General features: G+C 34.1%; 1 protein-coding gene across 1 annotated transcript in view; it reads left to right on the forward strand.

Moving 5' to 3' along the window:
- Positions 1 to 81: 81 nt before the first annotated feature.
- LOC126809517 (probable serine/threonine-protein kinase dyrk1) overlaps positions 82 to 13,092 on the forward strand; it is a 63,709-nt gene continuing 50,698 nt past the window's right edge. Inside the window, exons 1-2 of the mRNA XM_056103132.1 lie at positions 82 to 187; positions 2,499 to 2,632. Of these exons, the coding sequence (XP_055959107.1) occupies positions 101 to 187; positions 2,499 to 2,632 (221 nt within the window). The 5' untranslated portion in view covers positions 82 to 100. The remainder of the gene's footprint in view (positions 188 to 2,498; positions 2,633 to 13,092) is intronic.

Below are 13,092 nucleotides of genomic sequence, written 5' to 3' on the forward strand. Positions count from 1 at the left end.
TTTGGACATTCAAGACTACAAATAACCTAAATGACGCAGATGTAAAACGAGCACTGATTGGTCACCATTCTAAATATAGGACGGATAACTCTATAATTCAATGGACGCATTGGCTTCAATTGTTTCTAGTTGCCGAAAAAATCTAAATTTAAATTTTTTGTGGGATTCTATCAGTAATAACAGAACTGTAAGTATGACGACGAAAGTCTAATGAATCAAATTTTACTCAAATCGAGATCCCCACACCCAAATATGTCCATAAATCTACCGTCAAATGGTAACAGGTTGTGTTGAAAAAATGTATGTATGCGCCATATTTAGATGTTTTGACCTGTTTTCACACGGCTCACAAAATATCAGACATTTCGTTTTATATTGAAAAATATCCACCAGGACATAGATAGATGAATCACTTTGAAATTCAACTTTGATTTATATAGAGGTTCGCGTAAGTTATTTTGATACCTAAAAATCACACGGGCTACATGCCATGGATGATGGAATATTAGAGTATATCATTTATAATTATTATATTATATGGATTATGGTAACGGTTCACGAATCACATAAAATAAATAGATCACTGTGACAGTGGATTTAGTAATTTCAAAACAGATACCCTCCCCCCACCAGTGCTTATTATCTTGGCCTACACATAATATTAATTTAAGCAGATCAGAAATCTGCCTCACATTCGTTTGCAAAAGTTGGTTGATTGTTGATTTATTTAATTACAACTGTCAGATGCTTATGTTATTAAACTTAAGTTAAAGATAGAAATTATTTAATTAATGTAAACTTAATGAAAGTGATTATAATCTGATTTAGGATTGGTTAATTAGTTTGAATATGGATTATTTAGCCTTTCAGTTTGTATAACCCTCTCACGGGTGTTACCTCAATCAACATCCTCGTCTATACGCATATGTTATGAAATGTCACAATCTCAAGAATACACAAACCAGCGAAAAGGCCCAAAGGGCCTAAATACAGCTGACTATTATGGATATGGAACACAAAGCATCCTAGCTAGCACAAATATAGACACTAATGCTTCAATCTAAACGGTCAGTTGTCAAATCTCTGTGCATCCCCGGTAAGCGAGCTACCGACCCCAGTAATAAATTCTGCCAATTTGTGACCATGGAAACCCTGCTGGGGTTTTGGAATAGTATACATGTACAAGTAAATAAAAGCCCGCCACGCGTCCAATCAGTCTGAGGAGTTAAAACTAGTCATAGCACAGCCGGGATAACAGGTCTTGACTTCATAGCCACTCCTATAGTTTGAATAATGCTTATAACATAGGCGTACGAGGCAGGTGGGGGTGGGGCCCTAAATTTTGGGCATTCTTACTTTTCGGGCAGATGGATAATGTGACAAGAATTATTATTTCATCTTGTTGGCAAAATAAAGTGCCCGAAATCTAATGAAACACTGATTTTACTTTTCTTTCAATTAAATACCGGTACTGGTACCACAAATTTGTACTGAATTGACTATGGGGCCAGTCTACTTTGTGCAACATTTTTCGGGCATCGATTTGTGAATGGTTGGAATACACTTCGGCATAGAGTGAGATTTCAGTTACAAAACAATTGGACAACCTTGAAGTTGCTTAACTCACGGGCTATTATTGCAGAAAAATGCATTTTCGGGGCTTATATTTTCAAAATTTTCTCCTGGAGAGCGAGGCCCCCATAACCCATGACGAGTGGTTGTTTGGGATTCAGGTCAACTACCCAAGGTGGGCTAAAGTAGAGCACATTGGAGTTGCTGTATTCACAGGCTGGAACAGCAGGAAAATGCGTTTGCGGCACTTAAATTTTCAAAAATTTTCTCTTGATGCTCTCATCTGCGTAGACTGTAAATGATTGTTTAGTTGATTGATATTCGAGTCCACCACCTAAATTAGGCAAACATTAGACCGCTTTGAAGTTACTGTATTAACGACTGGAATAGAAAGAGAACATGTTTGTGGCAGTCAAATTTTCCAAATTGTCCTGGAGGTGTCCCTCCACGGTAAGCTTCACTCCTTCACCTCTCGCCACAGATTGGCGCTGTCTGTAATCTGAAATTTTTTCGGACATTTCGGGTTCTGCCCTCCTAACAATCATCAAACCTGTACGCCTATGTGCTTATAATAAATATGTTTTCCTTTTGGAATGAGTACATTGTTTAAACTTATAGAATAGATTGATTTGAATTTATATAGTTTTTGGATTTGTATTCTTTGTAAGCTGCATTTTTCTTGTTCTGAAAGAACCTAAGTAATAATAGGTTTTCAACTCAGGTATTTGAATATTTCCTTTTTGTAATATACATGTATGCTAAGCAATGCTCACATCTGTGACATAACATCAATGGTATTAAAATGCTTTAGGAAACAATATATTTTCTGATTTTTTTGACACACGTAAATCAATGTTTGTAGACATAATACTTTTACATCTGTTCCTATACTTGAATTATTTCTTTATATTTAAATTTCTGTTTAGATGCCGAGATATTCATCACGAAGAAAGCGATCACCTAGTCGCGAATCGTCATATGACAGTCGAAGGTATAAACGTAAAAGAAGTGATTATTATGATGATTGTTATTATGAGAATCAAGGAGGACATTCCCGGAGGTATGTGATGATCACGTTTCTGAAATTTGTTAATATCCTCCATAAAGTAACATTGTAGTCTTCTTGTTGAATAACAAAACATAGTCTTGGTTGTCAAGAACATATTGCATACTGGTTGTTAACCCTAGCTAAAGACACCTTAACAAGCTCAGCTTGTGCTTTTGCTTAAATAGTGACTACAAGACTGACATTTAAAACTTTGGCTATGAAGTACTGCCCTTCTCTTGTAGAGTAAGGTTAAGGTGTACTTCTTCGTCATACGTTAAACACTGTGATACCCGTACCACTAAATATCTACCTTGTTATCTTGACTTTGAATGGTCATAAATCCATCGACATATTTCCTTTAAATGATTTTGTGAAAAATTTTATTTTTATTCATCGAAAATAATTCATACAAATTGCAGAATATAAGTTAGCTTATGTGTTTGTACACGGCATTTTTACATTACATTTATTTTTGGGTTAACTCCCTTGTTTGTTTTTAAGTTACATGAAGTCTCTATCACTGCAGGCCCAGAACTGTACAGTTCATTGAACACTTATGACTGGCCGCTGGCATCCATTCAGTCACTGTTTATATTACTTTCATTGTTAGCTTATGTGTGTGATATCTTGTCAACAGAGTTGTCTTCTGGGTTTCTATTTGAATATTGGCATGCTTATCCTGAACTACAACTACAAGTGAAAACCCAATAAATATACATGTTACTTACTTGACTTATTGTATACAACTTGGGATAGTGAATCATTAGTTAACTCACAAGAGATGTCTTGAAGGTGAAGGACAAAACAAACATGAGGCTTTATAAATATTTGAGAAAAAATCTATCAATGTGAGGAATTCTTTTCAAAAAGTTCAATAAACTTAACTAATGACACAGTATTCCAGACTAAAAGGTAAATACATGTATATAGACCTTCAGTCCATACCCATTAAAAAGTCTTATCCTAAAGATGCATTATCCAAGAGCTAAATCTGCCTGATGCAGGTTTTCTATTTTGGTTTTAAATGTCATATAGATTATTGTTCAGACATTTATTCACATGACAAGCCCATAATCAACTCTCTAGTTTAGATGGCAGAGATTTAAACCGATTTAAATGCAATGGCCATTTAATGATTTAATTTAAAAATGTGGAAGTGACGCTGTGTCTCCTGTTAACAAGTAATGTTGCTACGGTAATAAACAATATTTGCCACATCTTGTCAAACTTCAAGCAGTAATAACTTGGCTCAGATTAAAATAATTTTAATGATACTATCTATATATTAATTTTGAATTATCTATTTTGAAACTATTGTAGCAAGAACGGTCAGCTATTTATCTTATCTTACATAATGCATCCTTAAAGATTATTGGTCTACTGATGGTTGAAATCGATCTATTCTGACATAAGTCTCTACTATGTTCTCATAACAATCTATTTAAGTCATGATATCATCTCTTTCCTGTCCAACCTCGTGGGTTTTCTCCGGGTTCTCCGGTTTCCTCCCACTGCTAAAGACCCTTACGCGCAAGCGAATTATTGAAATAAAATTAAACCATGTTAGTCCCGAAATGACCTAGTTTGTGTCGAGTTGAGGTTAAACCCTATTTCTCTCTCTCTCTCTCATCTCTTTCCTTCTGTCTTAATGTCAGCCAGCTACTGAAGGATAATTTGTTTCTATCCATGAATATCAAGGCCAATATGGCATTTAACCTACACATAGTTTTTTTTTAATTAAGCGCATAGATTACAGCATAAACAACAAATTTCAGTGTCGATATTTGTAAAATTTAAATAAAGAAAATGCTTATTAATTACGGTAGCCTTCTTCTGAGGCATTTAAAGCTACAGCATAAACAACAGATTTCAGTACCGATATTTGTTGAATTTAAATAAGGAGAATGCTTATTATTTACGGTAGCCTTAGAAAGCATTTAGGCTTTAAAACTTTCCATTTGTTAAAAATATGTCCAATCAAATAATTTACCGTACTCAAACTCAAAGCTTTAAGTTTAAATCAGTTGTCTTTTGTAGACAGTTTATTCAGGAAATATATTTTATTACATTAGTACTGATTGTAAATACCATAAAAGGATTAGCACCATATGTCAGTCCTTCAATACATGTATATAGATTATATTACCATGTTCATGCAGTAAAAGCATGGACACTCACATGGCTTGGTAAAATGTAGTTACCTCCCTTGCAATAGCTTGAATAAAGCAGACAGTTCAATTTAGAAATAGAACATTTGTATTGGAGTACAAAAATAACAAATATTTAGGATAAAAATTAATGAAAAACATGTGGATAAGAGTTACACAGTTACATGTAAACTTTATACCAAATACTAACTGGAAAAACAAACTGTTATTGTATTTCTCTGAAAAAGTATCATTCACAAATCTTCAGATAATTTCAATATATTATAACATCGCTGTGGGCTTAGCTACAATTGGTACATTCATTGATGCGTGGCGCAAGTGAAAATATCCTCAAATGAATAATTTTCAACAGGTTTCGTCATAATTTGTATTAAAATAGATGCTTTTATCACAGACAGTGAAGTATTTGTATGAACCATTAAAGTAGTCACCATGCACTTTCTCTTTATGGAAATGTGTTTTACATTTTCAAAGCAACATTTTCTGCACAAAGGTGGCCATGGTGTTACCAACGTAAAATCTCGAGTTCCTGTTCTATTTTTCAAAATAATAGAATTATGCGATATGGTTTTACTTTTATTTCAATGTGGAGTAGTTTAGTATGTTGAGTTGTGGGTAGTTCCTTTCTAGGCCAGATTAATTGGAAATTATAACCCAAAATCAAAATTTCGTGAATTCTAATGATTGGTTGAAAAGTGGCGTCAAATAAGTTTTACGGTTGTCTAAATTTCATGGGCGATACACTGAATATTTCCTTGGTAGCCTAGAGTCTCTTTTTTCCAGTGGTAAAAAATTCCAGACCTGAAAACTTTATTCTAGGAAATTTTTCAGGGAATTTTACTTCTATGTCATCAACATTGACATTCAACCATTGGGTTATTCAATTTAAGCACACACCTGAAAAACAAAAATACAAAATTAGTGAGTGTATTCGAAAGATGAGTAAATTTTATTTCAATGCTGGTCTGACAATAATATGGTTACTATGAGATGGCTATTCTGTCATAATCAGACTAGTCAAATTCAAAGATTTTTAACAAGTGAATAAAAATACTACTACTCATTGGACTTCCACTTCACCGTTAATAACTGATGGTGATATATTCTAAAGAAAATACAAGACATACATATGAGACGTTGATTTCTTATAGATTCACATACATGTACTATGGGTCTTAAATCTGTGTGGAGTGGAAGACTTAGAATCCTTTAGTACTGTCCCAAACAACCTTCTCAGGTTCTGCGATTTGTTGTAAAAAAAGACTTTTCAACCACTATACTTTCATGCTTTTGTTGTATTCCAGTGATGTAATATGATTTTGTAGGTTAATACTGTATTCCACTGATTAATAGTATTTGTAGGTTAATGTTGTATTTTAATTACCGTTACCTCTTGTAAAGTTTACATAATATCACATAGTCACATTTATTGGGTCTCGGAATAAACAATTGGAATAGAGCATTTAAACTGTTAATGCAATCATTTCCAAAGGATAATAAGTAAAGGTGAAATTTTCAGACATGTTAAATAGGCTGTTTCTCCACATTTTGGCATTTGGTTTGTATACTTAAAGGAGCTAAATCGCTAACATTTGGGACCTAGAAATTGACAAAAGTGGGTCGCAACGCATATAATACTGTAATATGAATGTATATAAACTGATTTACATTCAATGGTTTCCGTTTTTACTCCCATTTCAAATCAGTTATGTTCGGCGAAATAAGCCAGCAGTCTCAAGCGAGTGCAAATTTCTAGCGTCTAGTTATTCTAGTCTACATAAGCCGTTTGATTTGGTGCAATGTGTCTAGCCTCGTCCCTCGAGTCTCTTGATCTAACTGGGGCTGAAGCGCATTATGGTACACGATTCGTGTACAAATGGTAAAATGTTTATTTTGTCTTAAATATTGGATATCAAAAGCCCATCTTTTTCCGGTAAGATCACAACATGAATGTTGATTTAATTTGACAAATAATTCATGTTTTCAATGTTGAAGATTTTGGATGATATTGAGTTCGAGACTTAGCTACTTTAATTATCTTTTATGACACAATGGAAACACTCAGAATTGGTAGTTAGCACTCAAAATTATCTAACTCGGTTCTCTAAAATATATTTGGGATAGCTCGTTTAAACTATTGTTTGAAACCAAATTTCAGATCTGATGGATTGTGGAATGAGTCCTACTCTGTTAAAAGGCAAGATAGGCATAGTAGAAAAATGGTACTTTGTGTTAGATTTTCTGAGTACCAAGAGAGGCGGAAGCCTGTTGCTTAATACGCATAGCCTATTATATGCAATAGTACCTTAATCATGATTTACATTTACCGGTAGATCAGAGTCTTGGATGGATCAAGATCAATAAATAGTGTATTGACAAAGAAGAATGAGATATTTATTAGACTAGTGGGGTTAGGGATCATGTTGATTGAACTGTCTAGCAACTTGTAATTAATATCTGAGCTTGATCTTGGCTTTAGAAGCTGGAGCAAGAGTTGTCATATTGTGGTAAATGTCATGTCAATCATATGAAATCTACTCTTGTGGACAAGAGCAGTAATGGTACCGTATAAAATAACTTTTGTAGATTCTTATATGCAACATCTTAAAGGGACATTATGGGAGATCAGAGTTGACAGTTCTCACTATAATAATTAAAAAATAAATAAGAAAATTTCATTCAAATTGCTCCACTCTGACGAAGTCTATTGATTTAAACCGATTTCTGATAATTACTGCCAGGGTTATGGCCTTTGATCACTTTGAACAATCTTGTGGACACTCTAGAGGCTAAAGTTAATATCCGATTGATTTTAAATTTATACACAGTGTTTAAGTTAAGGTCATCAGACGAAGAAGCCTATTGATTTATAACGATTTCTGATAACTACTGCCAGAGTTACGTCCCTTGATCATTTATTATAATTATATCATTATTGCCCTGGATCATGTAAAAGAATGTTTTCAAAGAGGCAAGTATATTATACAGTATAAAGATTTTGCTTTTCAATTACCAAAACATTCACAATGCGAACGCCTTGCTGTGTATAATATTAAATTCTTTACCTGGCAAACCTATCTTTGGCTTAAGCAACCAACTGTTGTACAGAAATTCAGTTATGTATATCTCAATATCGGCTCTATCTGTGGACCAAATTTTAAATGTAGACACAAAGCAAATGAATGTATCCAATGACAACAGTATTATTTTTCAGCCATGTCAAAAAGGTGTAGTAATTTTAGTATGGTAGACTCTGTACAAGCAGCCACTCCTATACAGCGACATCTCCGTGCAAGCGGTCACGATAAATTCCCCCCGTAAAAATTCTATTGTTTAATCAACAGTCACTGCTGTAACGAGGCCAGCGGTCACTATTTTACTGGTAAATTTAGAAAAACAGCGCTTATTCAACGGCCATTGTTGAATAATACAATCTTGTCGTACTTCATAGCACCTCCACTTATCCTGTGATTGATAGTTAATTATCTGACCCCCCAACGATCAGGTAAAAAGAACTGTGAAAATAACAATAAACCCAGGATTATCTGTTCATTAACCTTTTGTTTTATTAAATGACAAACCCTGATCATTGTTTTCACACTAAAGAAACATTAATTGATACTGACTGAATAAACTAAAAGTACCGTCAAAGCAGGGTTTTGTCACAATCATCTAGTATCTATTCACCATTGCCACTTTGTTGCTAAACAGAAGTTTTAGCACCTCCTATGTTACATTAATACATACAGAGTTACACCCCCCGAAAATCTGTGAAGATTCAGTGATGTTTTTTTGGACATGTGCTTTTTTGATAAAATAAAATTAATTCATGGATTTTCTTCACAAAAATGGATAAATATTATCAAATACATCACAATCGTACTGGTAGATAGTAGTATCACAAAGTGACACATTTACAGAAGTTGTATCGTAGATTTGAGTCAAAGAATTTTCGTTCAAAGCAAGTTTCAGCCTAAATTTTACTTGATGTCAGCACTAACAAACACTGAGATTTTATTAAGAGGTCACTCCCATTAGCGGTCAGTCATGAAAATTCCCTTGAGTGGCTGCTTAATACAGATTCTACTGTAATGATAAATTGAAACATACAAGACATATTGCCCCTAATTTATGATACATGGCTGATCATAAGAAAGGTTTACTCAGATTGTTTTACACTTTTAACACACTTAGCTGACAACGCCACACTATTACCAGTAGGAATGACATATCTCTGTGACTGTGATGGAACAAAGTGTAATATTAAGCTTACATGTATATAAAATTGTCTCTAGAGGAATAGAGTATGGTTAATGATCCATTCCTGGGAAATCAAAGCAATATAGGAACAAAGTTCCATCCGTTTTTAATATAATTAAAAAGACTAAACTGTTGTAACTTATAAAAGTTACTAGTAGACGACTAAATAGCCACAGCCACTTAATGCCAGCCACTGAAAAATGCCATTTTGCACATCCACATTGAAATCTTACTAAATATTGTTGTAACCACTGTCTGAACATAGTCTGCAACCACAGAAAATACATTTATCAATGCTATCTTGTTAAATTCTATCATACATTACTTGGACTGTGAAGCTTATTTAATTCGTATTAATAAATTCTTAAGTTATTGTCCTTGCTCATTTTTTGGAATGTTGGTAAAGTTATAGCAGCAAAAGGTATCATCGGAAATTTCTTTTTTCACAGTTAGTGCAAGGAAAATAAGCCTATTTAGATATCCGATGTTTTCTTAAAGATCACAATGGATTGCAACAAACTATAGGGACTGCTAGTCCAACATACATGTAGCTCCTGTAAGCTGGCCTATTGCCTGGCAATCTATCTTTAATAGTTTGAAGCTTTTTTTCCTCTTCCCTGTTGCTGTTTTGCCAGCTGCTCAACCTTAAGTCAGTGTTTTATTAGAGTTTGGTAGTATCTCCTATATTTACATCAGCCTTACAATTCCTTTTATTTAATGGTTCTCTTTTATCAGTTTCAGAATGACAAGGCATAAAAGAGGGTCTAGAATCCTGGGTTTATTACTTTATGACCAAGCAGATCACAATTCAATTCCAAATAGATGCATCAAATTATACGTACGCTAGAAGGGGCAGATAATAAAATGTTTTTATTGTCGTAAAATGCTTCGTCTTTTATACAGCCGTGTAATCTTGCAATAAATTAAATGAAATACTGACTCTTTCATAAAAACTTTCATGGTTATTCTGAGGATTCTAACCAAACACAAGCTGATGACTCAAGTCAAGTCAAATGAAGCCAACAGTTAAAATGGAAAATCAATTTTTTTATGGCTCTATTTTTCTACAGTTTGAATGATTTGTGGCATTTACCACTATTTTATAACTGTTATTTTATTTATACATTTCACAAGGTAGCATTTAGGATTAATTTTATAAGAGTTGTCTATATTTATGATATAATTGTTTCGTATGTTTGAAACTTTTTTATTCCAAAAAATCTTTAAAGCTATATTGCTTTAAGAATCGCTCCCGCCTTCATTAGCCCAGTCGGAGCAGAACAGTAGGACGTTCCATTTCATTTCATTTTAATAATTGGCACATAAAAATTACATGTACACTACTTTTTATGAGGTAATATATCTAAACTAAATAATGCTTATTATCATAGTTTCATTTTGACAGTTGGCATGATTTGAAATCAGTTCAACTGTATAAAGAACAGGGGGCAGTTTCACAAAGTATCTTACGATAATTTGTGCAACTTTATCGTAGACTTACGAAACAATTGCGTTTCATTAAACTTCGTAACTAAAGAAACTCGTAACTTTTATTGTTTGGTTTACAACAACTCTCACCCTATTGTAAGTAGCAATTCTTTACGTATCTTTGACAAAATGGTCGCCTCGTTACTTTATGCGGATCGCCAAATTCGGCAAGAGAGAATTTTACGGGACAGATTAAATCCTCTCAACACCCATACCGACTAGGAGTTAGTTTCGTGGTACAGGCTTGATCGGGCCAGTATGCTGCATATTATTAACTGTATTAATAATGATATCGAAACGGCATCTTACTGATCAAGATCCATGTCATCACCTGTGAGTGAGAGAAATGGGGTTTAACATCCACTCGACACAAACTAGATCATTTCAGGACTAACATATGGTTCAATTTTATTTCAATAATTCGCTTGTGCGTAGGGGTCTTTAGCAGTTGGGGGAAACCGAAAGACCCGGAGAAAACCCACGAGGTTGGACAGGCAACCCTGCTCTTTGTCACATACAACCGGGGAATCAAAACCACGTCAGTTGACTCAATAACAGACCTTATCATACAACGCGCATGCGCTAACCATTCGGCCATCCAACCCCCCAATCATCCCCTGTACAAACTTTGATTGCATTACGATATGCCCCCAAAAAGGTACAATCAAACATGTTCTTTATTATATAAAAATACCCTTTATGTTTGTTTTATATGACAGACCTTATGATACAACACACGTGCAAGCACAATCACAGTGTTCTTTATTATATAAAAACGTAAAGGGTATATTTGTATGTTAAAGCTTCAAAGAGCTAGAAAATGTTACAAATTGTACCTTTTAGTTTTAGACCACTTTGCTTGGCTTTTTTCCATGTCAAAATTCCTGTATCTGCCCCTGGAATATCCTACAGAATAGTAAAGTTTTGTAGTACAGTGCTCACCACTTCAGTCATCGAGGTGGTGCTACACCTAGGCCTACTATCTTGCGGCGTTAGTATTAAATCCGCAACATCAATAACTGATTAGGCCAAAATACTATGCCCAAGCCTATCGAGGCAAAGACCCACTCTTCGTAAAAATATTCTCCTAAACTCTTATCTTTCGATGATTTGGTCAGACTGTTGCAAAATTTCCCATTAAAGAGTTCAATAGTTTTGCTCAACGGCAGAAATTAAAAGACCGAGAGCTGTAGGATTCCAATTTTGTGTACGCTTTTTAGGCTCCATTTCAGCTTTTGACAGACAAATGACCATCGTAAGTTTTTCATAATGTAGTTTTTTCAGTTAAAGTTTCGAACTTTTGTGAAACTGCCCCCAGCTCTTTATTTTTAATAACTTAGTGTATTCAATAGTTTTTACAAGCATAAGGGCTGGACTTTTAATAAGAATCACCATTCACACTAGTTGTTTGGATAGGACTCTTTTTATTCACAATAAATATGATTTACCAGTGTACAAAATGTACCCTTAAAAGAGCCTGTACTGTCCTGAAAATTGGATGAGTCTAGACTGGAACTGCCAGCAAATTTCAATTTTTGCATATGTACTCATAGTAGATAAAAATAACTTTATGCTTGTATCAAAATGTTGAGGGTCAAAGAATTGTGTTAAAGACCTACATGTAAATCTATTGTTTTCCCATTGATACTATCTATTGATAGTAGACTGAAACGTCTGTCAGAAAATACTTTATGGAATGGCAAAGAGCTTAAATCATGGAAATTCAATATATTTGTGAGTGGCAGCTATTGCCTGGTTTAGTCAGATCCACAATATGGAGGGTAAATTACCGTGGTAACGATAGGGTAATGGAATCAATGAGGTTTTTATTGATAATTTAGGAAGGGGAAGCTGATGTTGGGAAAAGATTGGGTGTCTTTGGCTATAATGGTAGTACGCTTAACACAATTTTGTCACGCAACTGCGATTTATTTCACCACTCGTATGTTTGATTTTCCGTTAATATAACGAGAATACTATTGGTAAGGCGTTGCGTTAAAATATTTTTAGCTTGTGCTTCCCAAAAAGATCTTTTCCTAAAAGCATTAGACTAGAATGAATACATGTGATAGAGAATGCTGAGAGTGTGTACACATTTTTTGCTGATAGCTTCCAGATAAAGATAGATCAGTCGATGATGTATTCTCAACAGATTTTTTTATCTTTTAAGAGGAATTATGCATGAGCTAAACTTGCCAATTGCCATTTATTTCTCTGGCTTTAAATGTTATATAGATTATTAATATTATTTAGACATTTATTCATATGAGAGGTCCATAATAAACTCTCTAGAATATCGGATGGCTGAGATATTGAGTGGATTAAACAATGTCAGCCATATGTATTATGCTGATTGGACTGACAGACGAGACTTCTTTTTATTACAGTGGCAATACTACTTGACAATTGAGAATGTGGACAATTTCTTGTCTTGTCAATTTCAAACATTCATAATTTTGCTCGGATTAGAATGAAGTAATTTGACTGAAATTTTCAATACTTATTTTTCATTATCAATTTTTGAATTATTGTAGCAAGAAAGACAAGCTCTATCTC

Source organism: Patella vulgata, chromosome 1 (assembly GCF_932274485.2).
Source record: "Patella vulgata chromosome 1, xgPatVulg1.2, whole genome shotgun sequence".
Taxonomy (NCBI): Eukaryota; Metazoa; Mollusca; class Gastropoda; family Patellidae; genus Patella; species Patella vulgata.